The sequence below is a fragment of the Muntiacus reevesi genome, chromosome 2 (assembly GCF_963930625.1).
Source record: "Muntiacus reevesi chromosome 2, mMunRee1.1, whole genome shotgun sequence".
NCBI lineage: Eukaryota > Metazoa > Chordata > Mammalia > Artiodactyla > Cervidae > Muntiacus > Muntiacus reevesi.
In genome coordinates this window covers 267,939,803-267,964,978 of record NC_089250.1, presented here as the reverse complement: position 1 = coordinate 267,964,978, position 25,176 = coordinate 267,939,803, and the positions used below count along the sequence as shown (strand labels likewise).

General features: G+C 52.2%; 2 protein-coding genes across 2 annotated transcripts; one reads left to right on the top strand and one right to left on the bottom strand.

The window, feature by feature from the left end:
- Window positions 1-4,249: 4,249 nt before the first annotated feature.
- Window positions 4,250-18,768, bottom strand: ALDH16A1 (aldehyde dehydrogenase 16 family member A1). Its single transcript, XM_065926502.1, has 17 exons — window positions 18,615-18,768; window positions 13,151-13,253; window positions 12,603-12,729; window positions 11,447-11,625; window positions 11,284-11,361; window positions 10,758-10,939; window positions 10,520-10,672; window positions 9,607-9,792; window positions 9,325-9,420; window positions 8,989-9,125; window positions 8,721-8,826; window positions 8,511-8,635; window positions 7,997-8,164; window positions 7,519-7,720; window positions 5,909-6,094; window positions 5,448-5,570; window positions 4,250-4,882 (listed from the first exon to the last, which is right to left on the bottom strand). Exons 1-17 carry the CDS (start codon window positions 18,702-18,704, stop codon window positions 4,721-4,723), a joined length of 2,403 nt encoding a protein of 800 aa, XP_065782574.1. The 5' UTR covers window positions 18,705-18,768; the 3' UTR covers window positions 4,250-4,720.
- Window positions 18,769-19,829: 1,061 nt separating this feature from the next.
- PIH1D1 (PIH1 domain containing 1) lies at window positions 19,830-25,116 on the top strand. Its single transcript, XM_065920722.1, has 9 exons — window positions 19,830-20,208; window positions 20,571-20,637; window positions 21,594-21,773; window positions 22,930-22,991; window positions 23,085-23,166; window positions 23,740-23,869; window positions 24,099-24,174; window positions 24,721-24,864; window positions 24,993-25,116. Exons 1-9 carry the CDS (start codon window positions 20,119-20,121, stop codon window positions 25,032-25,034), a joined length of 873 nt encoding a protein of 290 aa, XP_065776794.1. The 5' UTR covers window positions 19,830-20,118; the 3' UTR covers window positions 25,035-25,116.
- Window positions 25,117-25,176: the final 60 nt, after the last annotated feature.

Sequence of the window (25,176 nt, the reverse complement as noted above, 5' to 3'; positions counted from 1 at the left end):
CACCTGCACACCTGTCACAGGAGTCCAAGTCCTCATTGTGGCCTAGACAGACTTGGTCTCTCCTCCTGCCTCTCTCCAGTCCGGCCACACTTGTCTGAGGCAGGCACATTCCTGCCCCAGGGCCTTTGCACTGGCTGTTCCCTCAGTCCGGAATGCCCTTCCCCCAGATACCCACATGGCTCAACCTGATCTCATTCAGGTCTTTGCTCAAATACACAAGGCAAAAGCGAGCTGCAACTACTGAATCCGCCTGCTTCAACTGCTGAAGCCTGTGTGCCAGGGGCTCATGCTCTGCAACAAGAGAAGCCACTGCAATGAGAAGCCCGCATACCGTAATGAAGAGGAGCCCCATTTGCCTCAGGTAGAGAAAGCCAGAGCATGACCATGAAGACCTGGTACAACCCTCCCCCCGAATTTTTTTTTTAAATACACAAGGCAAAGCCTTCCCCAACCACCCTTTTTCAAGTTGCAACCCCTCCCAGCACCCCCACTCATCCAAGCTTTGCTTTCTCCCTTGTCACTTATCACCTTCTGACACACCACTGCAGTTTGTTTATCTTCTTTATTGTCAGTTGTCCCCATTAGGACTTCAACTCCAGGAGGACCATGGTATGTTTATCCTGCTGGATCTCCAGCACCTAGAACCATGACTGGCGCACAGCCCGTGCTCCATCAATATTTGTTAAATGAATGAACAAAAGGATCCTGGCCCCCTCTGCGTTGTTGTCATATACTGGAAAATGCACCTGGTCTTGGACTGTTTCTCGGGTGACAACCTCTAACTTCCTGGAACTTCCAGATAGGCGTGTCTTTGTTACTAAGAGGGGTTCCCTGACCACACCTGAGTTTTCACTAATGAGGTGACTCAGGATGGGGGCTGGGCAGGACCAGAAAGACCAGTCACGTGGCTAGAGGGCTGGAACTTCTCACTTCCAATCTCCAACCTCTCACCTTCAACTTCCAGGGAAGGAGGCAAAAAATTGAGTTCAGCTTCTGTCTCCAACTTCACATGGCTTTTTGCTCTTCTCCCTGTCCTCTCCTCTTTTGTCTCTCTTTTTAAATGATTTATTTTTCGTTGCCCTGGCTCTTCATTGCTGCACGGGTTTTTCTCTAGTTGCAGAGAGCGGAGGCTCCTCTCTAGTTGCGATGTGGGGGCTTCTCACTGTGGTGGCTTCTTGTTGCGGAGCATAGGCTCTCGGGCACTTGGGCTTCAGTAATTGTGGCACATGGGCTCAGTAGTTGTGGCTTCTGGGCTCCAGAGCACAGGCTCAATAGTTGTGGCGCACAGGATTTGTTGCTCTGTGGCATGTTAAGACTTTCCCAGACCAGGGATGGAACCCGTGTCCCCTTGGCAGGTGGATTCTTTACTACTGAGCCACCAGGGAAGTCCTCCTCTTTTGTCTCTTATAAAGAAACTTGTATTTAGACGCAGGGTCTACTTGGATAACCCAGGATATCTTATCTTGAGATCCTTAACTTACTTTCATCTTCAAGGATGACTTTCCAAGTAAGATCACATTCATAGGTTCCACGATGAGGAAGTATTTTGGTGGGGCCATCATTGAAACCACTAGTTCCCTCAAAGCTGTTTCAAAACTCTGGGCCTTTCCACATGCTATTTCCTCCGCCACGGATGCTCCCTGCCCACCCTCCTCCCCCCCGCCAAAACACCTTTCTAATTAGATGCTCATTGCCCTTCAAGGCTCAATGCAATCACTATTCATTAGGGAAATACAAATCAGAACCACAGTGAGATTATCACCTCACATAACTTGTTAGGTTGGCTAACAGGTTATGACAGAGAGGGGGAGGTCCTTGGTGGCCTAGTGGTTAGGATTTGGTGCTTTCACTGCTGGGGCCCAGGTTCAATCCCTGGTCAGGGGACTGAGATCCCACAAGCCAGGCAGCTCAGCCAAAAAAAAAAAAAAGAGAAATGTTGGAGAGGGGATTGTGAAGCAATGTAACTTGGTATAGCCACTATGGAAAAAAGTGTGAAGGTCCCTCAAAAAATAACAAATAGGGACTTTTCTGATGGTCCAGTGAGTGTGAGTTCAATCCCTGATCAGGGAACTAAGATCCCATTTGCCAGGCAGTGTGGCGAAAAAAAAAAAAAAAAAGGTTGGATTATACACTGAGAAGTAGCTGAGAGTGGATCTTTTGTCCTTACCACAAATAGATGACAGATGTGTTAATTAACTTGACAGTGATAATCATTTCACAGTGCATAAGAAATCACATTGTAGAACTGAAATACTGATATATACAATGTTTAATTGTCAATCGTATTTCCATAAAGCTGGGGGAAAAACTCAATGAGAATGGCAGTTGCCTTGGGGAGATTCCTGCCATCTCTCTCATCTTCACTTCCTATACAGACAGACACACACACACTTGAGTTGGGAAAGGTGTCTCCTTTGGGCTCCCAGAGTGCCCCAAGCTGCTTATACTGCTATTGTACCTTGCCTGTCACCTTAGATCATGTCTCTGTGTCTTTCAACCCGAGCTGAGCCTACCTCTGCTCTGTTCACAAACTCTCTGTGGCTCCCAAGTGCCCTTGAGACAAATTCCCAGCCCCTGCTGGCATCTTGATTTTATTTTAAATTTTTTTTTTTTTAATTTGATTGCACCACATCCTAGTTGCAGCTTGTGGGATCTAGTTGCTTGATCAGGGATTGAACCTGATCGCCCTGTACCGGGAGCTTGGAGTCTTAGCCACTGGACCACCGGGAAGTCCTGACACCTTGCTTGGTTTTGGCTTAGTGAGACCCACTACAGACTCCTGACCTCGGGAGCTGTAAGATAATATGTTTGCATTGTTTTATTTAAGCCACTATCTTGTGGTCGCCGTTACAGCACTGGCAGGAAGTGAACGCGCCACTCATCCACTACATGAGCTCATGAGGCTAGGCTGTGTCTTGTTCATGGCTGTCCCCAGCACCCCACTCACAGCAGGCGCTCAACTGATTTTTGCTGACTGACTAGATGGCTGTCTTAACCGGGAGCTCTTGCCTCTGGGCCAGAGATGATTGGACCACTAGTGGATACCTGCCCCAGGCTGCCAATCAGGTTTCTTCTCCTGCGGCTGGGGCATTCATTGTCCTCTGTGGTTTTTGTTGGGGTTATGGAGACCTGCTGTAGTTGGCCTTGACTGTTTAAAGCCTCAGGACTAATCGGAAGGTCACTGAGGCAGCCCATAGCATCTGGGAGGAAGCTGTTATCAAACCTCAGAGGAACTACAGCCTTCCAGGGACTTTCCTCTAAGATGTTCCTTGTGTCTTTCCTGTCTAAACATCCAGATTCTGGGAGAGGTGATTTATTCTGCCCAGCTTTAGCCAACTACTGATAGGAGGTTGTCCATTTTCATTTGTTCCAGGACAAAATCAACTCCTAACAGCATGTTTGCGTACCCATCACAGAATCTACCCAGTGAGCTTGGAACTATTAGCCCCAGTTTACAGATGAGGAAACCAAGGCTCAGAGTGGTTAAGAAGCTTTCCTAAAGTCACATGGCTAGACGGATTTAGAATAAGTAGACCAAAAGATATGAGACCCAAGAGATCACGTGACCCACAGAGACTGACCTGAATACACTTCCTGCTTGCATTCAGGTTCTTAGGATCTGGCTACCCATCTGTGTGTCTTGCCCTATTTTCCATATCTCTGTAGCCTTCCAAAAAATGCCCTTTTAGTCTAAGCTAGTGTGAGTGGGTTCCTTGCGTCAAAAAGAATCCTCAAAGAGGACTTCTTCCCTGGTGGTACAGTGGATAGGAATCTGCCTGCCAAAGGAGGGAACAGGGGTTCAATCCCTGGTCTAGGAAGATTCCACATGCCCCGGAGCAACTAAAGCCCATGCGCCAAACTACTGAGCCTGTGAGCCACAACTGAAGCTCATTAAGTGCGCTTAAAGCCTGTGCTCTGCAACAAGAGAAGACAATGCAGTGAGAAGCCCGTGTACCGCAACAGAGAGTAGCCTTTGCTCAGTGCAACTAAAGAAAGCCTGCATGTAGTAACTGAAGACCCAGTACAACCAAAAATAAATACATCATTTTTAAAAATTAAAAAAAAACACTGTATGAAAACATAAGAGAATATTAAAAAAAAAAGAAAGGAATTCTCAAAACAGCAGTATGCTGGAGTGGCTCATAGGAGCTGACTGTTAAAAATTCAGGAATTGTCAGCCAGCAGTTTAATCATCTGGAACTTAAGACTGACATAGCAGGAGATTTCACACCATGGAGATTGGCCAAAGTTACTTACCAAGGATTTTATTTTATTCCAGAAAGCCACTGTATTTTATTATTTTTATTGGAGTATAATTGCTTTTGTGTGTGTGTTTGCAGTTTATTTTACACCAGCAGTTCACAGCTTTTGAGGCAAGGCATACGCAGAGAAAGCCAGGGAGCAGGAGCCACTGGATGGAAAAGACAAGAGGAGACAAGAGTCCCTAGAGCCCTGTCTAAAGCTTCTGCGTCTCCTTTATCTGTTTCACAAGCACTGCGTTGTCCGGGAGCCAGCCCACAGGGCTGCTGAGTCTCTGAATGAAATGGTCTCAATAGGCCAGAAGTTGCTATTTCCTCCCATCCTCCCCTCAGAAGCACAGCCAAGATTGGTCAGGGTTTATTGGAGGGTACCGGAACCATACTAAGGCAAGTTCCAGATGTCTGGTGTCAGTTGGGGTCCATGTCTTCACTGTCCGACATGGAGTGGGAGTGCTGGACAATCAGTCCCCCATGGGCAGCCACAGGGCCTTGGTCCGTGCTGCCCGCAGCCCCAGCTCCGGGCCTGCCCCCTCAGCCTCCTGATCCCAGGCCCGTGGGCAGCCTCGGTTCACCCACACCGGCTTGAGGTTTCCTGCTGAGGCCCACTCCACAAACTGGGAGCCCTGGTGTGGGGAGAGGCAGAGAGGCATGGTCAGCATATCTTCCGGCTTGGTTGCTAAGCATGTGCTTCCTTGGCAACAAGGGCTATTACTGAAGACAGGCTTGACCCTTGACCTAGGCTCTGTGGCTAGAAGGTTCAGCTCCCAGCAAGAAAACCTTCCAGAAGCTGAGAGAAACAAGGTTGACCTTTATGGCTGTGGAACTTTCTCTCCTCAACAGCCCACACTCAAAGGAATGGGGCCAGTGGTAACTGTTGACGAGAAGTTTCCATCTGTTACTATCAGGAAACCAAGAGGGTGGACTGTAGGCTTCTGACTCAGTTGCTAGGGTGTGGTCCTTAGCAATGGGTTGTCCCAATGGGCTGGGCTGGGCATCAGGCCCTTGTTGCTAAGGAGATTCTCTTCCGTAGCAACAGGGGCTCTAAAGGGACAGGACCTCAGAACCTAGCTGCCAAGAAGCTTCTCCCCTTTAGCAATGGGAGTTCTAAGGGGGTGCAGCCAGGATCCCAGAAAAGGAGGAGTTTATTGGTGAAGTTTAAGACACTGGAGATGGAAAAGCAAAAAGTACCTGGGCAGATCCGAAATACCACAGGGCCTGGATGTCCTGGTGCAAGGCAAGGCAGCGGGTCAGGTGGTCCCGGTCTCCTGTCACCACATTCACCAGGCCTGCTGGCAATAAGGTGGCCATCTCCTAGAGGATGGGAGAATGGGTCATCCAGGGTTGGGAGGAAGGGAGTCAGAGACACTCAGGGCAGTCGGGAGGGTGAGGAGTGAGCATCTAGGGAGTGGCCATAGCGGGTCCTGGCAGGAATGGGACTGGGGTCATGACTGATAAAGGCTCACAGTCTGGAGAGAACCATCACTGGGACTACAAGATCTGAAGGCTCAGGTACCAGGATGTGGGTTACCATGGTTACCAAGGGGGGGATGGGGTGAGAGCTGAGCTCCTGCAAGCCATGGGGCATCTTTCATCCCATCTGCTGCTCCCCAGGCTGCTGGGAGCGGTGGCAGGCGGGCGGGCAACTGTACCTGGCAGACCTCCAAGGCAGGGATGGGACAGGCCCCGCTGGGCACCAACACCACAGTGTTGCCGTGGGCCAGGGCGGGGGCCAGTAGGGACACGAAGGCCAGCAGGGGCCACTCATCTGGGCACACAATCGCTAGCACGCCCAGCGGCTCCCGCAGCCGAAGCACAGGGCCTCTCAGCTCTGTGACCTGCAGGGACAGGAAGGAGGTCAAGGGCAGAGCAGGGGAGCCTGACTACCCTCCTCCAACCTTCTCTATCACCTGCCCTTTTTCTTCTTTCATCCCCAGTTCGCATCTCCATAACAACTCCAATCATAATAATGTAGACACTCACCTCAGCTGTGTGACCTTGGGTGAATTACTTAACCTCTCTGCGCCTCAGTCACTCACCTTTATATTTTTATTTTTTATTTTTTTTAGTCACTCACCTTTAAAGTGAGTATAATAATAGTGCCTACCTCAGAGATTTGCTGTTAGGATAGAAAGAGTTAACATGTCTACAGATCTCAAAACCTGGCCTATGGGCTTGTGTGCATGTGCGTGTGTATGTGTAAGGTTTTCCTGACTATGTTAATAATTGACTACCACTAAACTGCACACTTTATTTTTTTGGCTCCGCCACCTTGAGGCCTGTGGGATCTTAGCTCCCCAACCAGGGATCAAACCCGCATCCTCTGCACTGGAAGCAGGAAGCCTTAACTGCTGGACTGCCAGGGAATTCACCTAAACTGCACATACTTTAAAGAGTATAATTTGATGAGTTCTGATATATGTATACACCCACAAAACCAACAACCACAATCAAGATAATGAACTTCACCCCCCCAAATTTCCTTGTACCCCTGGATAATCCTTCCTTCCTGCCTCTACTTGAACCCTCTGTCTCTGTCCTCAGACAACCAGTGATCTGCTTTCTCTCTATAAATTTGTCTGTTTTCTAGAATTTTTTAGATATAGAATTATACAGCCTGTACTCTTTTATCTAGCTTCTTTCATTCAGCATAACCATTTTAAGCTTCATGCATGCTATAACTTGTTCCTTCCTGAGTGTGAGTAGGACCCCACTGTATGTATGCCTTTAAAAAAAATTTTTTAAAATCTTTTAATTGCATCACATGGCATGTGGGATCTTAGTTCCCTGAAAGGGATCAAACATGCACCTCCTGCATTGGAAACCCAGGGTCTTCACCACTGGGCCACTAGGGAAGTCCCTATGGTTATGGATGGACCATAATTTGTTTATCTATTAACCTACTGGGGACATTTGGATTCCTCTTTTGGTTTACTATGAATAATGCTGCTATACACATTTGTGCATAAGTCTTTGTATGTGTTCATACAAACTGAACTGATACATGTGTTCAGTTCATTTTTCTTGGGATAAAACCTAGAAATTGCATTTATTTAGATAAATACCTAGGAATCATGTTTAAAGGGTATTTAATTTTTTAAGAAAGTGCCAAACTGTTTCCCAAAGGAGTTGTTCCATGGATGGTCCCACCAGCAGCCTCCAGAGAGCCACTGGACCCCCCAGTCTGGCTCCTTCCGGACTCCTTGCTCTGACCCCACTCCAGACTGCCTGCTCTGTCTGCCGGCCCACGGACCCCTCTCACCTGCAGGGCACAGCCCTGGACCTGGACCCGGGCCCCCCAGGCCCGAAGCCGCTTCACGCTCAGCTCCACCTCCGCCTTGGCGACCTTGAGCTCCACGCCGTCCCTCTCCAGCCTGGAGACCAGGCTGGGCTCTCGGCGTTGCAGCGCAGCCGCCAGGGCCCACAGCAGGGCTGCTCTGGCCGCTGGGGACTGGCTGATCCAGCTGTGGGCGGACGCGACCGTGCACACTGGGGATTGGCTTCCTCACCCTGGCTCTTCCCGGTGCCCCACCTCTGTTCACAGCCCCTCGCCTGGGGGTCCAGGCCCCACTGCTCGTCTGCCCAGGGAGGAGAGTGAGGGGCTGGAAACACATCCTGTCAGCTCTGAGAGCTCAGATTCCGCAGTGTGGAGTCCAGCTCTGGCGTTTCAGACTCCGTCCTCTAACACCCCATGACCCCTGGGCTATCTCATGCGATGCACCCCGCCACCCCCAACTTACCCGGGGGCGGCCTGGTGAGCTGCCTCCACGGCACCGCGGATATCCTTGGCTCCGCCCTCAGCCACGTAACCATGGAGACTGCCCTGTGAATCCCGGATGGGCCTGGAACTCCTGGCTCCAGGAGCCTGGAAACGGCCCCCAACAAAGAGCCCATAGGGGGGTGCTGGGCTGCAGGAGGATGAGGGGTGGGGATGGGTCTGGGCTGTCCCTGCCCAGAACCCACCCTCACCCCTCCCTGGAAGGACCATTCCGGCTCCCACGAGCCTCTGTGGGACCCACACTCCTGGCCCCGTGAATCTCTGGGGGAGCACAGAGCTTCACTGAATGGAACTGAGACTCTTGTCAGGCCTGGCAGGTGGGGGTGAGGCCGTGAAGACTCAGAACACAATTCTCAGTGGGACGCAGGGACCCCCGCTCCATGGCCCTAAAGACCCTCCCTTCAGTCCCCGGAGGAGCCCCTCTCCCCCTCCACCCTCCAGGGATTCTGGGAGTTGTAGTCCCTACACCAGCTCACCCTGTTTCAGGTCCAGCTGGTAGGGTTGAGGGAAGAGCAAGGCCAAAGGCGTCATAGTTGAGAGTCTTGGACAGGTAGGGAACCAAGGCAGGGGTCCCCGAAGGGCGCAGATACTCATACAGACCCTGGGAGAGGGGCAGTGTCAGGAGGATGTGAGATGGGCACAAGCTGGATGAAGGGGTGGTGCCATGTGGGGAGCGGGGTACTCACATCTTGCCCCCCGTGCCAAGAGGACCCGCTCTCCTTGCAGCCACCTGTGGGCACTGCAGGGTCCCTGAGGCCGTGGGCATTGATCCAGACCGTGCCCACCTGGAGCCTGTGGGGGAGCAAGGGACATCAGAGAGAAATGCAGAAAGTTGGGGGGGGTGAGTCAGAGAGGCGAGATTGGGGGGAGAGACCCACAGAGTGGGGAGACGTGGAGACGGGAGCTGGGGCCCCCCAGCAGGCCCCCTGTGTGCCCCAGCGGGCATCCACTGACCCGTAGGCCAGCTCCAGGGCCTGCCCCAGTCTCTCGCTCCACACGCTGGCACTCCCTCCGCGGGGCGTCCCGTTGGCCACGGCCAGGGCCTCCTTGGCTGTGCGGAACGGGGAGGCCACCACCAGAGGCCACGGCACCTGGAGGGGGTGACAGGGGCTCAGAGGGCCTGGCCGGTCCCTCCCTCCAACACCCCATGACACCCTAGGGGTCCGCAGCTAGCAGCCCCAGACCCAGTCCAAACGGCCGCCCCGGGGACCTCTGTGTGCGGCTGCCGCTGCCCATGCCCAGCCCAGGATGGGTGGAAGGAGCAGGGTCTCTGGGACCTAAAGGGCTCACCTCTGCCTGGGAACACGGGGAGGCTGGAGGCAGATCAGAGACCAAAGTTGGGGGAAAGAATGGGCTGTCTGAGGGCACACTGCCAGCCTGGAAGACCTGGGAGAAAGAGGACAAGACCTGCGAGTCCGCTCTGGTCCTTCCTCCCCAAGGGACCAGGAGTCAGGCCCCCGGCCCCTCCTCCCTCAGACCCGGGGTCAGCTCCCAGCCCCTCCTCCCTCAGACCCGGGAGTGAGATCTCAGGCCCCTCCTCCCCCAGTACTCCAGAGTCTGTACCCGGCTCACCTGTGCGCCTTGGCTCTGGGCCTCGCGCACGTAGCGCTGCGCCAAGTCACGGGCGGCAGCCCCCCGAGCCCCCATGTCCACGGCCCCGTCTAGCCCGCGGCCGCAGCGAAGCCGCCCCATCCTCTCCTGGAGTCGCCTCATCGTCTCATCCCACACAGCCTCCTGGATGAGGAGCCTGAGGCCCCCCTGTTAAAGGGAGGGGTCAGAGTGGACAAACTCAGGGCCCACGCGGACGGGTCACACACCCACAGAGGCCCAAGATGGGGGGACATACATGTAAAGGTCAGAGGAGGGTCTGGGCGAAGAGGCCGAGGACCCTGGAGACTCCCTGAGGCTCCAAACCCCAGGCGGGATGTGGAGTTACAGAAAGCTGGTGACGCAGAGTGAACGGAGAGGTTAGAAATCTAGGACGTGGACACTTAGCAAAAGGAGTCCGAGCGAACAATAGAGGCTTCCCAGGTAGCTCAGTGGTAAAGAGCCCGTCCACCAGTGCAGGAGACACAAGAGACATGGGTTCTGTTCCTCGGTTGGGAAGATCCCCTTGGGGAAGAAAGGGCAACCTACTCCAGTATTCTTGCCTGGGAAATCTCATGGACAGTAGAGCCTGGGAAATCTCATGCACAGTTGAGCCACAGTCCACAGTGTTGCAAAGATTTGGACACGACGCAGTGCTTAAAGTAACAGTGAACGATAGACCCAGAGCCCCCTCATCTGCAGAACCGGGAGAGGCGGGAATGTGGAGACTCAGAAACTTGAAGGGCGGATGTCCGGCACATGCGATGGTGTAAAGATAAAAGAGTTTGGAGACACAAAGAACTGAAAATTAAAATGAAAGAAGACAGGAGGCCCCAAGCTCTGGTGACGGACATCCCCAGCCCCCAGGACGGGGGCCTCACGGGCACAGGAGTCTCACCGGGCCGCGGTCAGACCAGGCTGCATCCACGATGCCCTCCACGGCTGAGTCCACATCCGCCACCTCCGTCAGGAGCAGCAGCGACTCAGCCCCCAGTGCCAGGCCCAGCTGGGGACCCCAGCCTGCCAGGGTCCGCCGAAGGGCGCGTCCTTCCTAGGGGAGTCACACAGTGTCCAGCAGGGGGCGGAGCATGCTGGCCCCGCCCCAGCCGTGTCCCCGCCCCCCGACTCCAAGATACCTCGATGGCTCCGCAGAAGGCCACCTTCTGGACTCCAGGCTGGGCAGCCAGGACAGGCCCCAGGGAGGCAGGGCCGCTGATCACATTGAGGATTCCTGGGAATGGGCCTAGCTCCCCTGCCAGCTGGGCCAGGAGGAGGGGCGTCGGGGAGGCTGGGGGCACCAGGACCACCACAGTGCAGCCTGGGGGAAGTAGGCAGCTCAAGACCGAGGAGTCCAGATCCCCAGGCCCCTCCTCCCTCAGGCCCAGGATCCAGACCCCCAGCCCTTCCTCCCCAAACCCAGGGGCCAGAACCCCTGCCCCTCCTCCCTCAGGCCCAGGATCCAGACCCCCAGCCCCTCCTCCCTCAGACCCAGGATCCAGACCCCCAACCCTTCCTCCCTCAGGCCCAGAATCCAGACCCCCAGGCCCCTCCTCCCCAAACCCAGGGGTCCAGACCCCAGCCCCTTCTCCCTCAGACCCAGGATCCAGACTCCCAGTCCCTCCTCCCTCAGACCCAGAGGTCCCGCCCCCGCCGACCACTTACCCACAGCCAGTGCAGGGCAAATCCTCCACATCATGTCGAGGAAGGGGAAGGTGGGGGGCAGGATGAGACCAATCACTCCTGCAGGAAGAAAGGAGACTGGGCGAAGGCCCCGCGGGGAGGGCGAGGGGGGTGGGGGCAAGGGGATGGGACTCCTGCGGCTCACCCATGGGCTCCCAGCCTGCCAGCGCCTCCTCCTGGGTGTGCGCCTGGACCGCGTGGTACTGCAGCAGCTGCTGGGCCAGGGGCACATCCCTGTCTCGAACTTCTCGAACGGCCCGTCCAGTAACCAGGGACTCCAGGGTCCACAGCAGCCGCTGGTGCTTCTGGATTGCCTTGGCCAGCCTGTGGAGCACGCAGCGGGGGATGCCCATTTCCCACCACCCCTTGGCCAGGTAGAGTCCTGGAACACAGCCTGGGTCCCTGAACTACAGTTCCCAGGAGCCCTTGGGGGCATTCCCGTACTGTTTACCAGGGGGAGGGCACCAAAGCTTGATGAGAAATGTAATCTGGGAAATACTCAAAACCTCAGGTTGCTGTGTAAAGATCTTGGCCACCTCCCTCAAAGGTGCCAGAGAATGAAAACTTAACCTCTAATCTCAATTGTTCTTTGGGAAATGGCATGTTTGTCTCTAACTTCCCCAAGAGTGTTTTGGGGTGGGACTTCTCTGGTGGTCCAGTGGTTAAGGCTCCGTGCTCCCAGTGCAGGAGGCCCAGATTCAATCCCTGGTTAGCGAACCACGTCCCATATGCTGCAACTAAGAGTTTGCATGCCACAAATAAAGATCCTGCATGCTCTGGTGGCTCTGTGGTGAAGAATCAGTTTGCAATGCAGGAGCTGCAGGAGACGTGGGTTCAATCCCTGGGTGGGGAAGATCCCCTGGAGGAGGGCATGGCAACCCACTCCAGTATTCTTGCCTGGGAGAGTCCCATGGACAGAGGAGCCTGGCAGGCAATAGTCCATAGGGTCGCAAAGAGTTGGACACGACCGAAGCAACTTAGCATACACTCATCATGCCACAACTAAGACCCGACAGGGCCAAATAAATAAATATTTAAAAAACCCAAAAACGGTTTCAGGGGCTTCACCAGTCCCAAGAAGCTGTTGAGAAATGGTCCCTGAAGAGTTCCAAGGATATTTGGAGAATCAGGCTTTGTCATTACAAATCCCAGCAAACAGTGGGAAACGGATGTTTCAGCTGCTCAAAGGCAAGCTGGGAACATGAGCCTGAGCTGCCAATGAATTCAGTGTGATGTTGGGAAACAGTCTTTGTTCTCAAATCCATCTCCATCCCCTGGGGTCCACACCTCAAGTGCATCACCTGGTCAGATGTTGGGCCCGAAACGCTCCGGGTTGCATGCTCCAGTTCTCCAAAGAGGCTCTGGCAGCCTCCACAGCTGCGGCCACATCCTCGCTCTGTGCCTGTAGGCAACTGGCCAAGCTCTCTCCTGGGGAGATGAATGGGGGGACCCAGTTGGAAGGTGGGGGGAGCCTTTGTCAGAACTGGAGGGGGCTGACATTTCTGGTGCCCAGGAGTACCCCAAGGCAGTAAAGCTGGTCCCCTGCCCCGCTCTGGGTCTCAGTTTTATCATCTGACAAATGGGGATAAATCTATATAGGTCTTTGCTCTAACTGCCGCCCACAGGCAAGGATGGGATTTTATGAGACAGCAACTTCAAAAGTGTCCACAGGGACTTAGGACCATAGCTAGGAGGACTGTTATCAAAAGGAGCCAGAAATCTCAGCCTCCTTCTCCCACCAGCTGCTCCCTGCCCTCAGGGCCGTGAGCAAAGGGACTGGTGTGTTGTTGGTGGGGACGCTTGGGGCCACAGATGCCTCTCCCTCCCAGGTCTGGGGGACATCATGTACCTGTGATGGGATCCTGGCAAGGCACTGAACTCCTGTGTTCTGGTTTTAACCACTGTCCATTAACATAGTGACCCAAGTGCCGGTCCTGGGTGTCCAACCAGGCCTGGGGGAGGTGGAGACAGTTAGGAAAGAGGTCTGAGAGGTGGCTGGGGGAGCTGGACCCCTACCCAGAGTCCTCTGGGAGGCGAATATCGGTCCCTTTTGCCTCATCAGTTATTTTCCTGTGTGGGGAGAAAATACATATAAATACATGTGTGTGATAAATCACTCAGTCTTTGCAACCCCATGGACCATAGCCTGCCAGGTTCCTCCATCCATGGGATTCCCTAGGCAAGAATACTGGAATGGGTCGCCGTGACCTTCTCCAGGGGATCCTCCCAAGGCAGGGATTGAACCTGCATCTCTTACATCTCCTGCATTGGCAGGCAGGTTCCTTACCACTTTAAAACATTAAATTCACCATTTTTAAATTGTTTTTTATTTTTTTTTTAATTCTGTTTTTTAAGTTGAAAGTTGATAGGTTGTATTTTCATTTTTATTCAGCTCAAGAATTTTTTTTGTTTTGTTTTTGATATGATATTCCATTGTCTGGCGTGATGGCATTTGGTTTATCTATTCATCAGTTGATGGCCATTTGGGTTATTTTCTGCCTTTTGGCTATTGTGAATAGTACTGCTGTGAACAATCATGTACAAATCTTTGAATACCTGTCTACTTCTTTTGGGTACATGTACCCCAGAGCTGCTGGATCAAATAGCAATGCTCAGAGTAACTTATGGAGGGAACACCAAACTGTTTACCACAGCAACCATTTTACATTTCCCACTAGCAGTGTATGAAGGATGTCCTATTGACTTTTACACATGGAGGATGTGAACAAAGGATTAATAAAACTTTTTCTTCTCCATGGAGAAATGACCTTCTTGAATAGAAATGACCCTGGTGGTCCAGTGGTTAAGCATCTGCATTTCTAATGCGGATTTGCTCCCTGATCAGGGAACTAAGATCCTGATGCAGCTAAAAAGAAAAAAAAAAAAAAAAAAAAAAATGATTTCCCTGGAAATATGATAAAATTAGTTATATTTCTAGACAACACTGACCCTTGACTGATCCACTATACCTGAACTGGGAAAACTGGGAATAGACCATAAATATCCAGTGGGAGACATCACTTTGCCAACAAAAGTCCGTATAGTCAAAGCTATACAGAAGTCAAAGTCAAAAGCTTTCCAGTAGTCATGTGTGGATGAGAGAGTTGGACCATAAAGAAGGCTGGGTGCTGTAGAATTGATGCTTTCTAACTGTGCTGCTGGGGAAGACTCTTGAGAGTCGCTTGGACAGCAAGAAGATCAAACCAGTCACTCCTAAAGGAAAGCAACCCAGAAGAATTGATGCTGAAGCTACAATACTTTGGCCACCTGATATGAAAAGCCGACTCACTGGAAAAGACCCTGACGCCGGGAAAGATTGAAGGCAAAAGAAGAAGGGGGCAGCAGAGGATGAGATGATTAGATAGTATCACCAACTCAATGGACATGAATTTGAGCAAACTCTGGGAGAGAGTGGAGAACAGAGGGGCCTGGCGTGCTGCAGTCCGTGGGGTCACAAAGAGTCAGACAGAACTTAGCAACAGGACAACAAGGACAACAACAACCACCCAGTGGCAAGTCAGGGCCCTGAGAGTTCCCTGCATGCTCTGCATTCTTATGATGGACATGTCCCTTGCCAGGAGCCTGGAAGCAATGTCCATGGGCTGTACCACTGGTACGGGGTCTCTTTGGGAGGTGGGACTTTTAAGCCAGCTGGCTTCCACATCTCCCTGTGTGATGGCACTCTTAGCCCGGATCTTATAATACTCTGGCCTTGGCTAGCCCAAGGCCATCTGGAAGATGGGGATAATCACAGTTCCTCCCTAGGTCACAGGTCAGTGGTGAGAATTAAATGGCTCACTATATATCATATGCTCAGAAGGACACTTACTTAAGACTTTCTATTAATTTTACTGCATTTCACCCTGTCTGCTTCCTGTTTCTTTGTCTCCCTGGTCCTGTCTTCCCTAAATCCTTGTTAAATCTAAGATATCCTTCCTACTTTTTTCTTTCTGTAGACTGTTTTCTCTTTGCATCCCCAATGCCTCAGCCTCCTGATTTTTCTCTTACTCTGCCAGGTAGGCCTTCTCATTTTTTTTTTCTTTTTTAGAATTAGTAAGATTTAAAAAAAAAATTATTTATTTACTTGGCTGCACTGGGTCTCAGTTGTGGCATGTGGGATCTTTGATCTTTATTGTGGCATGCAGGATCTTTAGTTGTAGCATATGGGATCTAGTTCCCTGACCAAGGATTGAACCAAGCCCCCTGCATTGGAAGCACGGAGTCTTAGCCACTGGACCACCAGCAAAGTCCTCGTTTTCCTCTTTAAAAAAGAAAGATAGTAAATAAATAAATAAATAAGAAAGAAAATTTTATTATTCTTATTTATTTTTGGTCATCCCATGCAGCATGCCGGGCTTAGTTCCCTGACCAGGGATGGCACCCGCAGCCCCTTTGGTGGAAATGCAAAGTCTTAACCATGGGACCAACAAATATGCCCTCACTTCTCTTTAAAGTTAAACAATTTATAAGTAAAGTGAAAATTCAGAAGTTCCAAATTCAAAGGCCCCCATGGAAAGTCACATTTTGGAAAAAGTTGGGGATGTATGAACATGAGTTGGACACTAGACAATATTAAAGAATGACTGTTCATGTTGCTAATGTGAAAATGGCCTGGTGGTTATGTTGCAAAATGAGTCCTTATCTGTTAGAAATGAAGATTCAAATATTTATGAGAAGTTAACAGGCCATTGGGTTTTAAATCACTCCAGGAAAAAAAGAGAAAACAAAGAAATACAACACTGGATGAAATGTTGATGACTGTTGACATTGAGTGATGGGTGAATTAGAGTTCATAATTTAAGTACTCTGTGAAAGTTTGCAAAATTTCCCCCCCAAAGAAAAACAAAACCTGGAAAGAATGTTCCACAGGGTCCTGGCAGGCCATGCTGGGGTGAGAAGAGGCCACTGGTAGAGACTAAGAACTCAGGACTTGTCTAAAAAGACAGTTAGCTATTGGATCCAGATGATATTTGTCAGGGAATGTGAGCCAAAGGTTGCCAAACTTTGGAATTTTATTTTCAAGAGAAGCTGGAATCCCGGATGTTTACTTGAAATTAGTTGTCCACTAATGCACATTTTTAAAAATAAAGTTCAGGCCAAAGAAAACATGTTAGTTGGTTGAATCTGGTCCACAGATTGTAAGGTTGAACTGCAGGGCGGCAGGGGGGTGGTGGTTAAGAGTTGTGGGGGCCCATGGGCTCTGGAATCCAGGGTTCAGGTTCAAATCTCAGTCTGACATTTTTTTAAGCCGTGTTGACCATCAGCCAATTACTTACCTCTTAGCCTCTGTGTGCTGTCACTAAATGACAATAATCCCCTTTCACAACGGTTTTGGGGATTAAATGATATCATGCTGAACACAGGGGTTTGTTTCCCTGGTGGCTCAGTCGGTAAAGAATCGGCCTGCAATGCGGGAGACCTGGGTTCGATCCCTGGGTTGGGAAGACCCCCTAGAGGAGGCATGGCAACCCACTCCTGTATTCTTGCCTGGAGAATCCCATGGACAGAGGAGCCTGGTGGGTTGCAGTCCACGGGGTCGCCGAGTCGAACACAACTGAGTGACTAAGCACTTGCAAAGCACAGAGGCTGGCACATGGAAAGCACCCAACAAATATAAGCCATTTATTGAGTATTATGCCATTATTGCTATTTCAGGATAGTCCATCTCTAACCAATCTCCAGGTGTGGGAATTCTCTGTTCCATCCCAGTTCCACTTATCTGAGTCTACACTGTGTGCGTGCTCAGTCACTTCAGTCGTGTCCAACTCTTTGCAACTCTATGCACTGTAGCCCAGGCTCCTCTGTCCATGGGATTTTCCAGGCAAGAATACTGCAGTGTGTTGCCATTTCCTCCTCCAGAGATCTTCCTGATCCAGGGATCAAACCCACATCTGCACTGCATGCAGATTCTTAACGGCTGAGGCACGGGGGAAGCCCTACACTACATTTCTAAATAATCTTATCATTCCCACTGTTCAATTCTCTTTCTTCTGTGAGCTCCCTGTCTCCAGACCTGAGGCCCAGGCACAGGCAGTATCTGATTCCTGCATGTGACCCACGGCTGTCCCCAGGTCCCTCTCATCATAGCCATGTGATAAGCAAGCCCAACCTTCCTGCGACCCTACTCCTCCTGGGTGAGGCGGGAGGACAAGCACAGGGCCAGACACGAGCCACTGTCCTGCCCTCTCAGTATCCCAAACCCTGTTCCTCTGCATCTCTGCCTCATCCCCTCCTCCCCATCTCCACAGCCCACACCAGGCTCTGGTCTTATCTTCTTTCACACACGTGAACCACTGTTCTAAACCTCTTCCCCTTTCCCTCCAGAGAAGCCCAAGCTTCTCACACGTGGGTGCCAGAGGGCCCTGTGAGATCAGGACGGCTCCATGGGGGATTCTGAGGGACCTGTATAGAAAATTCGAGGCATTCAACTTATACAGAAGGGATAGGCTACCCACTCCAGTATTCTTGGGCTTCTGTTGTGGCTCAGCTGGTAAAGAATCAGCCTGCAATGCAGGAGAGAGACCTGGGTTCGATCCCTGCGCTGGGAAGAATCCCCTGGAGAAGGGAAAGGTTACCCACTCCAGTATTCCATGGCCTGGAGAATTCCATGGGCTGTATAGTCCATGAGGTCGCAGAGTCGGACATGACTGAGCGACTTTCACTACTCATACCGGGAACCCCAAGAGCGTTCTGGGGGACTCTGAGGGATCCCTGGAGCCCCACGAGATAATTCTGCGGGGTCGAAGGTAATTATAGGAAGTTCTGATACATCCTGGGGTTCTGAGAGTTCCTGAGACTATAGGAACTTCACAAGTATTGAAGTGATGCCTGAGGAATCCCGGGGGCTCCTTGGAGGTCTCCAGGTGGTCAAAGGAGACCTCCTCCTGGAATTCTAGGACCCCGGGAGCCATAGGATGTTCTGAGGAATCACGGGAAATGAACGCAGGTTCTGAGGGCCCTCAGAAGAATTCTGAGCCCCACAGGAATTCTGAGTCCGCGGGGATCACAGGAGGTTCTGAGGAGACGCTGAAGAAACACAGGACCCACTGGACAGATTCTGAAGAGTCGGGGAAGCGGTACACTGAGTCTTGGAGCGTGGAACCGCACAAGCACTAAGACTCGCGAGACCAGACTAAAGGGCAAAGAGACAGCAACCGTAAAGGGCCAAGGGAACGCCCTCCAGCCTGGATCCTAAGGAGCCGAGAGGGCGGAGCTGCTGAGCTGCCGCGGTGGATCACGGGAGTCCGCGCGCAAAACTGGGCCCTGACGGCCGCGAAGGGGTATAGGCAGCGCGGATCCAGGCAAGCCCTCACCAGTGCGCATGCGTGGCTCTCCGGCGCCGGTCCGTAGTCCAGCGTCGTGAAGATCTCGCAGGCGCGCGATGCTGTGCGTGTCGCAGCCATCACTCTCAGACCGTTTTCCACGGACTGCGGGGCTCTCTGCCCGAAGGAACCCGGAGGTCCGAAGGGCAGCACCGCCCCCTCTAGCCCAAAGGGCGGAGCTACAGGAGATAGGGCGTAACTCCACCTTAGGACCCGGTTACTCCGCTTATAGGTCTGTGCAGGGGAAGTGCAGTTTGGAGCATGCGCAGTCCTCAAAGGCGGGGGAATGAAAATGTGTGTGCTAAGTCGCTTAGTCGTGTCCGACTCTTTGCGATCACACGGACTGTAGCCCGCTAGGCTCCTCTATCCATGGGGTTCTCCTGGCAAGAATACCAGAGTGGGTTGCCATGTCCTCCTCTAGGGGATATTTCTAACCCAGGGATCGAACCCCTGTCTCCTGCGGCTCCTGCATTGCAGACTGATTCTTTACCGCTGAGCCAACGGGGAATCCCAGAACGAAAATATGGGTGCCTTCAAATAGTTACGAGGCTTTCAGATTTAGAAGAGTGGCCGAATTGGTGTCTTCCCATCACCCTGATCGAAAGTGTGATTTTACTCCGAAATACCTTTATTTGAGAATCGATCTCTTGAGGACGAGGTGATTGAGATCAGACAGGAGTCTTTTAGGATGGACACTGAGGTTAAAGGGCTTCCCTGGTGGCTCAGACGGTAAAGAATCCACCTGTAATGCAGGAGACACGTGTTCGATCCCTGGGTCAGGAAGAGCCCCTGGAGAAGTGAATGGCAACCCACTCCAGTGTTCTTGCCTGGAGAATTCCATGGACAGAGGAGCCTAGCGGGTTACAGTTCATGGAATCACACAGAGTCGGACACGACTGAGTGACTTTCACTTCACTGAGGTTAAGGCTTTAAAAGTGTGCTAGCAAAAAAAAAAAAAAAAAAAAAAAAGTGTGCTAGCTTTGCCCAGTAATCTAGCCAGATGTAGCTGGCGGGAAGGGGCGGAAGTGTGGCTTTTGTGGCGGGCGGGAAGAGGCGGAAGTGTGGCTTTAAACCACACAGGAAGTGTGGCATTTAGTGACTACCAAGATTTAGTTTTGATTGGTTAAGAGAGTTGCGTGGCTTCAGACTTAGACTGGATTGGTTTGTGATTAGGAGTGCGGTTGCAGGATTGGTGAATGAGCTTTCCGGTAGTTGGAAGTGTGGCCTACCCGAGTTCCTGGTTACGCAGAGACCGGAAGAGTGGCTGTTATTTACATATTTGGCACTTAGTCTAGAGATACTGGCTCCCGAGAGATTTGACGCAGTATCTGGTCTGAGTGAAATTATAGTCTCAGGCTAGGTTCGCAGATTTTCGTACAGAATTGTGGGTGTCGGGAGTCGGTTGAGGGCCGGGAAGCAGGCCTCAGAGTTCGGTTCCCGCTGAGGGTCCCCCCACGTCGGGGTTGCTGAGGACGCCTAGGTCTGTTGCAGGGCCATGGCCGACTCGAAGCTGCTGGTGCCGGAGCTGAACGATGCAGAGACGATGGGCGCTGAGACGTTGCGTTTCGAGGAGCTGCTGCTGCAGGTGCAGACTGAATGAACTCCTGGGTCCCAGGGGATTCGGGGTTTTTTTTGGGGGGGGGGGAGGGGGTGTTTTTGTGAACGTGTGAACGCGCGCTCAGAAAGGGGACGAGAGTTCCCAGCATGCACTGGGGAGGCAACAGGGCCTATGGGAGTTGTAGTTGTTTAAATTTGCTACTCTTTGGATGAAATGGGGGTAGGATTGGGGTTGTTCTTCAGGTTCCTCAAAGTTGGAAGGGGACATAGTATGTCTTATGCCCTGCCTAGCTCATATAGGTAAACAGTGCTCACTGAACACTTGAGGAAACAACGAGGGGGTTCTGAGAGCAAAAATGCCAAGCTTGGAAATTGTTTTTCTTCACACAGGCCTCCAAGGAGCTCCAGGAAGCCCAGACAAGCAGACCAGAATCCACACAGATACAGCCTCAACCTGGTGAGAAAGACAGAAACCCAAGGAGAGAGGGATAGAGTCCCAAAGAGAGGTAGACACAGATTTGGGGGGAGAGGATGGAGGGAGGAGACACAGTAGCGGGGTTTAGAGACCTTGGAGAGTGAACAGAGACCCAGAGAAAGCAGGGAGGTTAGTGAGATCCAAAGAGGGGGGAGGGCTAAATTAGGAGATTGAGATGGACATATATATATATATATATATATATATATATATATATATATATATATATATAATTATATGGTGGCTCAGCCTGTAAAGAATCCGCCTACAATGCAGGAGACCTGGATTTGATCCCTGGCTTGGGAAGATCCCCTGGAGAAGGGAATGGCAACCCACTCCAGTATTCTTGCCTGGAGAGTTCCATGGACAGAGGAGCCAGGCAGGCTACAGTCCATGGGTTGCAAAGAGTCAGATATGACTGAGTGACTAACACACACATATATAAAATAGATAACTAGGGGCTTCCCTGGTGGTCCAGTGGTTAAGATCCCAAGCTTCCACTGCAGAGGGCTCAGGTTCAATCCCTAGTTAGGGAACCAAGACCCCACATGCTCCTAAGAGTGGCCAAAAAGTAAAACAAAACAAAACAAAAACAACCTAATAGAACCTACTGTGTAACACAGGGAACTCTACTCAGTACTCTGTAATGACCTGTATGGGAAGTGAATCTAAAAGAGAGTGAATATATGTATATGTAGAACTGAATTGCTTTGCTGTGTAGCAGAAAGTAACACAACTATACTCCAATAAAAATTTTAGAAAGAGATAGAGGGAATGGGTGACCTGGGGGCCAGATATTCAAAGAGAATGAGAAATCTCAAGGAAGAGACCCAGAAAGTGGAAGACTAATACTCAAGGAGGGGGAACAGATCAAAAGAAGGATGGACACTGAGACCCACGCAGAGACAGATGGTCAAGGACAAACCCATTCCCACCAGGTTTCTGCATCAAGACCAACTCAGCTGAAGGGAAGGTTTTCATCAACATCTGTCACTCTCCCTCCATCCCTCCGCCGGCTGACTTGACTGAGGATGAGCTGCTTCAAATGCTGGAGGAAGACCAGGCCGGTTTTCGCATCCCCATGAGTCTGGGAGAACCACATGCAGAACTGGATGCAAGTCAGTGCCTTGAGAAGACCCAGGAATCTACCCCCCACCCCCACCCCCATGGTCCTTTCTTCCCTAGGACCAAAGATTCCAGGGCCCTGGACCACCCTCCCTCAGAACCTAGAAACTTGTTCTCCCGCACCCCCAACCCCCTATCTGATCCTTTTCCCCAAGGCATATCTCTAACCTCCTGGGTATCCACAACCTCACTGGGCAGTCCTGGTTCTACTCACCTGGCCAGGCTGGCACTTCTCTCTGCCTCACCCCAGGAGAGAGTGGGGCTGGGCAGGTACTCATTAGCTGATCTGACTCTAGTCCTTGGCCAGCTCTCACTCACCCCTGTTTTCTCCTGCACCCTTTTCCCCTGTCTCTATGTCACTGCCTTGTCTAATTTCTTTTCTGTTGAGTTTCTGTCTCTATATCCTTGTTTTTTCAATTCACATATGTCCCCTGAAGCCTCTTGGGATGATGCCTTGGCCAGTGCCTTGGGGAGTAGGCACTTATCAAAACCCAGAATCTGCCCTTGAGAAACTCTCAGTCTTGGATGAGGGCAGAGGAAGCAGATGCAATTTCAGTTGGTGTGATTCTGTGCTGGGTTGGAGGGGGTTCTTCACTCCCACGAAAGGATTAGGGAAGGCTTCCTGGAGGAGGGCACATTGGATATAAGATTGGAAGGAATCAGAGCAGTTCATCAGGCCAAGATAGAGAAGAGGGTTCTAGGCAGAGAGGAGAGAGGGGTCCAGAGGCTGAAGAAATGATTCAATTGGTCAGTGATCAGTAGTGATGGGAGGAAATTTACAGGGATGAAGTGCCAGAGAACTGAAATTCTCTGCAGCTGGAAGGGGGCTAACTACGCAGGGCCTCCAGTGCCAGGCTGAAGAACTCAGCCTTCCCCCAGTGGCGCTGGGGAGCCCTGGGAGGACTGTGAACTGGGGAGGGTCAGGGTGAGCTCTGGGACTTTGTTGGAAAGGGCCAGAGGGGAAAAGACTAGAGACGAGGTGGTGGGTATGAGTCCAGACTGGCAAGTTCGGTATCTTTGACTTCCTAATTGCCTGTGGGTCTGTCTGGGTCTGTGGCTGCTGTCCTTGATTGTGTTTTCCTTGACTGTGTCTGGGCCATGGGGTTCCCACCGAGGGCTGGGGGTCTCACCCCCTTTCTCTCCCTGCAGAAGGCCAGGGTTGTACCGCCTACGACGTAGCTGTCAACAGCGACTTCTTCCGGAGGATGCAGGTTGGGGGCAGGGCTGCGGGGGAGGCCTGGGCCGGGGCCTCTCCCTCCACCCCTTCAGCCCTCCCGCATCTCTTCTCTCTCTTTCACCCCTAGAACAGCGATTTCTTGCGAGAGCTCGTGATCACCATCGCCAGGGAGGGCCTTGAGGACAAATATGGCCTGCAGCTGAGTCCAGGTGAGGGGATGGGGCCAGTGCCACTGGGAGGAAGCCGAACCCGGTGTAGTTTAGGGGGGCAGCTCCTGCGAGAAGTGGGACTAGTGTGGGCAGGGATTATACTAGCCTCTGGGCTGTAGGGGGCTTCCCCGGTGGCTCAGCGGTTAAGAATCCACCTACACTGCAGGAGACTCAGGAGACATGGGTTCGATCCCGGGCTCCTGGAGGAGGGCATGACAACCTGCCCCAGTATTCTTACCTGGAAAATGCCGTGGACAGAGGAACCTGGCACATTACAGCCCACGGGGTCGCAGAGAGTTGGCTGTGACTGAAGAGACTGAGTTTCGAAGAGTTAGAGAGGGAAAGAGGCCCAGGATTTCAGATAAGGGGCGGGGTCTGGAGAGCCCAGAAGGGGCGAGGCTAACGCAGGCCGGCTTTCATGAAGTCTTGCGTGGGGGTGTGGTCAGACCCCTGGCTTCCGAGGCAGAGGGCGGAGCCTCTCCCGTGAGGCACAGGACCCTCTTCCCCTGAAGAGAAGGAGCAGAAGGAAACCTGGACCCATGTGCCCTGTGGCGCTGTGCTCCTTCCCCTCAGAGTGGCGCATACTGAAGAACAGACCTTTCCTGGGCTCCATCTCCCAGCAAAATATCCGCTCCCAGCAGCGTCCTCGGATCCAGGAGCTGGGGAACCTGTACACGCCCAGCTCCCCGAGACCTGAGGCATGGTAGGCATTCGACGGGGCCTCTATCTCCTGTTTCCCCGACATTCTTTGTAATATCTGCCTCCATACTTCGGGACGGGGTCCTGGGGCTCTGGGAACACAGAGGGAAGAGAAGCGGAATTTCCCCTGGGAAGGTGTCCTGAGGCCCCAGGGCTGGGAGGGAGGAAGAGAGGCGATAGTCCTGGCCAAGCCCTGGCGGCTCTCCTGAGTTCTGGGTCTTGTTCCTCCCCAGCCCTGAGAAGCCTCACCTGAGCCTTTGGCTGGAGGCCCCTGACCTCCTCTTGGCCGAAATCGACCTCCCCAAACTGGTGAGCACATCCCCGTGATGTCTGGGGTCTTGGAGAGGGAGTGATGGGAGAGATTCCAAAGAATGCTGCTAGAACAGTGTGAGCCTGGCTAGTGCTGCCCTGTGAGCCCAGCTGCCTGCTCTGTCCCCTGGGGGCTGCAGGCCCACTTCCGGTGCTGTCCTTACAGTGCTCAGACCTGTATTAATATGTCCCACCTTTTCCCGGGGCATCCCTGGTGGCTCAGATGGTAAAGAGCCTGCCTGCAATGCGGGAGACCCAGGTTAAATCCCGGGGTTGGGAAGATCTGGAGAAGGAAATGGCAAGCCACTCCAGTATTCTTGTTTGGAAAATTCCATGGACTGAGGAGCCTGGCAGGCTATAGTCTATGGTGTCTCAAAGAGTGGGGCACGACTGAGTGACTAACACTTTTTGAGTTTCACCTTTTTTCTGGGAGATTAGACTCTTTAAATATGGTATCCCAACATGTGAGGCTTCTCTCTCTCGTCATGTTCTGATCATCCTGCCGCTGGGAAGGGAAGGGTGGACTGATTTCTCCTGCACCTCCAGGATGGTGCTCTGGGGCTGTCGCTGGAAGTCGGGGAGAATCGCCTGGTGATGGGGGGTCCACAGCAGCTGTACCATCTGGATACCTACATCCCCCTGCGGATCAACTGTGATGAAAGCAAGGCAGCCTTCCATCAGAAGAGAAAGGTACCTGGGGGGCTGGGGTTTGGGGAAGCCAGGAACCCTGGGAGGCCTAGACTCCTGGATCTGAGGGTGGAGGGGGCAGGGAGCTGGACCCCTGGGCTCTGAATCCTCTCTCCGCTTTCTCTCCCCAGCAATTGATGGTGGCGATGCCCCTTCTGTCAGTGCCTTCTTGACCGGATGTTTTCCTGTGCTTCTATGTTGAGGGGAGAGGGTGGTGGCTTCTCTAAAACTGAAATAAAAGATGTTTGCCTTTGTCTTGTGTCTGGCTAGGAGTACATGGGAATGGGAGGGACGAATGACATTGGACTGGCGTCC

Excerpts from the sequence above, each read along its gene's own strand:
- PIH1D1 (XM_065920722.1), top strand. The coding sequence starts at position 20,119 with ATGGCCGACTCGAAGCTGCTGGTGCCGGAGCTGAACGATGCAGAGACG. Across the intron at positions 20,209-20,570 it reads TCGAGGAGCTGCTGCTGCAG|GCCTCCAAGGAGCTCCAGGA; the intron begins GTGCAGACTGAA and ends TTCTTCACACAG. Across the intron at positions 20,638-21,593 it reads ACAGATACAGCCTCAACCTG|GTTTCTGCATCAAGACCAAC; the intron begins GTGAGAAAGACA and ends CATTCCCACCAG.
- ALDH16A1 (XM_065926502.1), bottom strand. The coding sequence starts at position 18,704 with ATGGCTGCGACACGCACAGCATCGCGCGCCTGCGAGATCTTCACGACG. Across the intron at positions 9,793-10,519 it reads CCTGGTCTGACCGCGGCCCG|GGGGGCCTCAGGCTCCTCAT; the intron begins GTGAGACTCCTG and ends TCCCTTTAACAG. Across the intron at positions 8,636-8,720 it reads CTTGGCACGGGGGGCAAGAT|GGTCTGTATGAGTATCTGCG; the intron begins GTGAGTACCCCG and ends CCCCTCTCCCAG.